Raw genomic sequence first — 5745 nt, 5'->3', positions numbered from 1 at the left:
TGATTTGAAGATATTAGTGGACTTAGGAGCTTAAGACTGCTTAGGTAATTAATTGAACCAAATGTATTGTCAACCTTTTAGACTTCAATTTTCTCAGACTTTGATCTTAGCATGTATTATATTTAGGGTAAACGACTGAAGCGTGTGGGAGACTTTTTTTTTTTTTTTTTTTTTTTGAGAAGAAGCGTGTGGGAGACTATAATTGAAGATTTTGCCTATAATGACTCCTCTATATATAATATATGCAGTCATCAAGAACAAAAACTATATATAACTACTCAAATTAAACTTATCTCTTCAAAAAATAAAGGGAAAATGTCCATTTACCCAAATTTGAGCTACATTAATCTCATTTACCCAAACATCTTATAAGATTACCTACTTACCCAACAAATTACATTTTTCTTGCCCTAATACACCATTAAGTATTTTTTTTTTTATTGTTTTTTGTTTATTTTTAATTTCCCCCCTCCCCTCCCTTTTCCCTCCCTTTGTCACTTAGATAGAGAGAAGTCATCGAAGACTTTAACGGTCTCCGGACTCCGGTCACCCGTCGCCGGAGATCTCATAGGTCACCGGAGAATATTATTGCCCTTTAATAAGACCCGATAAAAAGTTTATTGCCCCTTAATAACAAGTTTATTGCCTCCTAATAAAATTTTTATTGCCAAATTTTTTATTGAGGGGCAATAAAAAATTCATTAGAGGCAATAATCATGTAAAATTACACTGTAATATCCTCAATAAAAAATTTTATTAGAGGCAATAATCATGTAAAATTACAGTGATTAATGTCCATTCCAGCAAACATTGAAATAAACCACTCAAAACATAAAATGTAATCATTTGCTTATACATTTATACCAACTGAAATCATAATTGCCAAGTCAATTTTGAAAAAGTTTGCTAGGCAAAAGTCAAAAAATTACCAAACCAAGCATATAATATGTACTAGAGAAACATAACACCAATGATCTTCTACCACGTATGACTCAATGGCCCTATGAGTTTTCTTCTTTGTTAATTTCCAACTCCATTGTCTTCATCCCACCAAAATTTGCAGAGCCCAGTACTACGGAACAAGTATCATCATCATCATCATCGTGCTCTACAACTGGCTTCAACTTCAGCACACTCGTACCTATTCCCCTCCATCAAAACAACAATGATGTTTTGATGGGATTTGCTGATGCAGGGTACCTCTCTGACCCTCACAAAGGTCGCTCCCAAACTGGTTATGTCTTTACCATGGGAAGCACTGCGATATCTTGGAGGTCTACAAAACAGACCCTTGTTGCTACTTCCTCAAATCATGCAGAGATTATTGCTCTACATGAAGCCGTGCGTGAATGCATATGGCTAAGGTCTGTAATTAGACATATTCAAGGAAGTTGTGGTTTGAAGTCTACCACAGATGAACCTACATGCATTTATGAGGATAATGCAGCTTGTATTGAGCAAATGAAGTTAGGTTTCATCAAGGGCGACAACACCAAGCATATATCGCCTAAGTTCTTTTATAATCAGCAACAACAATCACTTCTAAAGATTGAAGTGAATCAAATCCGATCAGAGGATAATGTAGCGGACTTATTCACTAAGTCGTTACCTAAATCCACCGTCGAGAAACATGTGAAAAGCATCGGATTGAGAAAGTTATCCGAATTCCATGATTGTAGCAATCAGGGGGAGATATCGACATCAGGGGGAGTTATGATGTCTACATGTTCGATCTCGAAGAGTAGAGGACGTGTTGTACTCTTTTTCTCCTCCTCGAGCGTATTTTTTCCCACAGGGTTTTTTCACTCGAGCAAGGTTTTTAACGAGGCAACGGATGAAGCGTCACCACCAAGTTTGAGCGGCACAAGGGGGAGTGTTGAAGGAAAATCAGTTTTATGTGTGCCTTATCAAACTAGGAGTAGCAATAGGAGAGAAGGTTCTAGATTTCTCAATCCTACACGGATTAGTATTCCATGTAACATTAGAACTAGTACTTTGTAATCCCTATATAAAGGGCTCCTATTCTCAATAATATGATTACATTCTCCCTACATCTCTCTCTACAATTCTCTCTCGAATCTATTTTACTTAAACACTTAATTGTTTGAAAAATTACATGCAGTGGGCATAGTCCAAAAGAAACTGCCTAATATTGTTTGTGTGTCCGCTAGGAACTTAAACTCAGAGTGCAATAATCAAATTTAAAAGGAAAGGAATATGCTGGCATTCATAGACTGGCATGCTATAGATCAATTTTGGTAATTAAAGAATTTGAGTAATCATATTGAGAGAAGCTTGTTCCAATTGCTTTAGTTAAGACTGAGAAGTTACAACTAAAGGAGGAACCTAACTCCTAACGTCACCTCTCCCTTAAAGGGGCAGTGAGAGCTAAGTCAGAGGTGCATACGAAGTTCAGATCATACGGTAATGGTAGTATATAGCTTCTTCTTCTTCTTCTTCTTCTTCTTCTTCTTCTTCTTCTTCTTCTTCTTCTTCTTCTTCTTTAACATCTAACTCACAGACTTGCTCCTTTACCCACTCAGAAATGGATCCGACCGGCACTCCTCACCGGACATGAAGTATCCAGCCGAAACCCGACCTCTACTCCACCGTAGTCGTCCACAACGACGATGATTCCAACTCTGAATCCGAGTGAGACCAGAAACAACAGCGATGCGACAATTTCAAGATCTCTACGGACAAAGAACCCGACCCGTATTCTCGCGACCAAGACGACAACTCCTCCACCCTCCTTCCGCTCCTCAAACGCCTCACAAGGACTTCGGCGGCAGCGCCTCCCTCAACTACTTCGACGATGAGGACGACAACGGCGGCGATTTCGGCTCCGTGATCGTTAAGAGCGACCGCAATCGGACCACGAGGAGGTCGTGTGACTAGGGAGCTGAGCCGTAGACGATGGCGGAGGAGCAGATCTGTTGCTGACTGGGACGATGAGGAGGACCGCCAGCGGCTGTGGCGAGTGTGCAGACCTCCGTCGACGGGTTCGATCGGGAAGCAGATGAAAGAGAGAGTGTGGCATGCTTTTAATTTTATAACGAGAGTTTGTCCAAAATAGTATTTTTACTTTTAAATGGGGTAAGTGGACACACTAATCTCTTACTGGAGTAATTAAGTGGGTTCATATTTGCTCAAATTTAAGCATTTGGTCATGGTCCCAAAAATAAAAGCATATGCGTTTATTGTAAGGCTGTTATCTAGTGACCTTACATTAGTATATTGGGGAAATAGTAGAGATTGATCTACTACTATTACTAAATACTCGTGGATACACCTAGAATTTGAAAATGACCCTCAGACGAAGACAAGCATAGCTAAATATAATAACGACGCCTAGCAATATAACTCATTTGGGAAACTTATTCCTGAATCCTGATTCATCTTTTCCTCATTCCAGTAGGTAAACATATCATCAAGGTATATTATCATGCATTTCTTTCTTAAGATTCAAAGTATCAGCACTCAAACTTCGGACTAAACTTCTCTATCATTATCTAATGCGGTTCTTAATATTTCGCTTCACACCCAAAAATCTAGTTTCTAGACCTAATTATTATAAATCTACGTACATATCCTAGCTACCGACGCTATACAAAGAACCAAACACTCTGGTGCAAGTGTTTATTAGTCTGTGCAAGGAATTATGTCTTTAATTAACCAAACAGTTACCCTTCTATAGAGGTCTAACTAGCTCTTTTCTTGTTTTGGTGTGTCGTGTTTGATATGGAGACTTGATGAAACATACTCCATGATATCAGCACTCGCTAGCTTTACTCATTTCAGTTGTGATATCATTGCTTATCTTTTTCAATTTTTCCTTTTATAGACAATGCATGATGTAGTGCTAGACACCATTTTAGTTGGACATTAAAACTTTATAGCTAGATATAGAATTTGGTGTAATTGAGAAGGAAGAAATTGGTTGCCGAGTTGCTATGAACTACAGGCCGCCCAACAATTATCATGAAACAATATAATCATTCACTCATTATGGTACTTAATTTTCCGTGGAAAATACCTCAACCGACCTACGAATTGAAAAATCTTTACAACACAGTGCTGAAAGATCATAGCCTAAACTTACAACAACTTTAAAATATACATTTATTCTCAGCTGTCAAATTGACTTGTCCCTTACAAATTATATCTTATGAGAATATTATATTAAAAATATGTTAATTTAATTAAATAAGGTAAAAAAAATCATTTAACATTTTATTATAATATTTAAAAATTATTCTTATTATTTAATGAATTAAAAAAAAAGTTTAAATTTTTTTATTTGTGTCGGCATATACGACAAAGAATCAAACTATTTAGAAGATATTTTGATGTTTTGTGTCGGCATATATGCCAAACAGCCAAATTTGGATGTGATTTCAGCGCCACGTGTTAATCTCTAATTGGCTAGCATTACGGTTGAGTCTTTGTCCGCCACGTGTCATATCTTATCTAATGTTATCAACTCAAACCGTCCATAAATATGGGGTCATTGTCATCCTCATCTCTCACAAATTCACAAACACTTCTCATATCCAAATCACACAAATCTTTCTTTATTTTCTGTTTTGATTTTGTCAAACCATTTCTGCAATGAATCGTTTGACGAAATGGTTGCAGAAAGATCAAGAAGAAGCCGTCGACGAGCCTTGATGATGTCTGCCGCTGCCTTGCAAATCCAAACTCTGGAAGATGAGGATTCAAAATTGGGTGGTTCTTCAAAAGGTCGTAACTATAAGGCCAGGGATCGAGAGCTGATGGATCTTAGACTTAAAGCTCAATACTTCACGGATCCGTGCAGGTATGAACCAAACATATTTCGTAGGCGATATAGAATGCAACCTTGGGTCTTTGACAGGATGATGCGCGACGTGACCAACTACGACCCATATTTTGTTCAAACAAGAGATGCTTGTGGGAGAGTCAGCTTATCCACTGAACAAAAGCTGACATGCGCCATGAGAATGCTCGCGTATGGCATCACAGCTGATTTCTGCGATGATTACCTAGATATTGCGAAGACCACTGCCATTGAGATTTTGGAGCACTTCACAAAAGCAATCTGGAATGTGTACCATGAGACTTATCTCCGCTGACAAACACCGGCAGATTTGCGACTGCTGCTTGATAAAGCTGCAGAACGGGGATTCCCGGGGATGGTCGGTAGCTTGATTGTATGCACTGTCAATGGAAAAATTGTCCCACCAGATGGGCAGGGCAGTATACTGGCCACAAGGGGAAACCGACAATCATCTTAGAGGCGGTGGCCTCCTACGATACTTGGATTTGGCATGCCTTCTTCGGACTTCCAGGTTCCCTGAATGATATTAACGTCCTTGGATGTTCACCGTTGTTCAATGACGTATGCCTTGGTGAAACCCCTGAAGTGAGCTACCAGGTACGTAATAGGCATTATAGTCAATGTTATTACCTAGTTGATGGCATATACCCTAAGTGGGGGTCATTTGTACAAGCAATCCGAAACCTGAGGTCGTCGCAGACACAACATTTCACAAGGATGTAGGAAGCATACAGAAAAGACGTGGAGAGAGCATTTGGTATTCTCCAAGCTCGTTGGGCAATCATAAGAGGACCTGCTCGTGGGTGGAGTAAGGAGAACCTTCAATACATCATGATGACGTGCATTATCTTGCACAATATGATTGTTGAAGATGAGCATGATGAAGATGCAGCAGAGCCATTTGATCCGGATGATATCCCAACCAG

General features: G+C 39.0%; 1 protein-coding gene across 1 annotated transcript; it reads left to right on the top strand.

Moving 5' to 3' along the window:
• The first annotated feature begins 4628 nt into the window (after window positions 1–4628).
• LOC133711307 (uncharacterized) lies at window positions 4629–5114 on the top strand. The gene has a single exon (XM_062137449.1). It carries the CDS (start codon window positions 4629–4631, stop codon window positions 5112–5114), a length of 486 nt encoding a protein of 161 aa, XP_061993433.1.
• The last annotated feature ends 631 nt before the right edge of the window (window positions 5115–5745 follow it).

The sequence above is a fragment of the Rosa rugosa genome, chromosome 5, assembly GCF_958449725.1.
Source record: "Rosa rugosa chromosome 5, drRosRugo1.1, whole genome shotgun sequence".
NCBI classification, from domain to species: domain Eukaryota; kingdom Viridiplantae; phylum Streptophyta; class Magnoliopsida; order Rosales; family Rosaceae; genus Rosa; species Rosa rugosa.
This window is presented reverse-complemented; position numbering and strand designations above follow the sequence as displayed.

Coding starts and splice junctions, on each gene's coding strand:
- LOC133711307 (XM_062137449.1), top strand. CDS start 4,629: ATGGTTGCAGAAAGATCAAGAAGAAGCCGTCGACGAGCCTTGATGATG.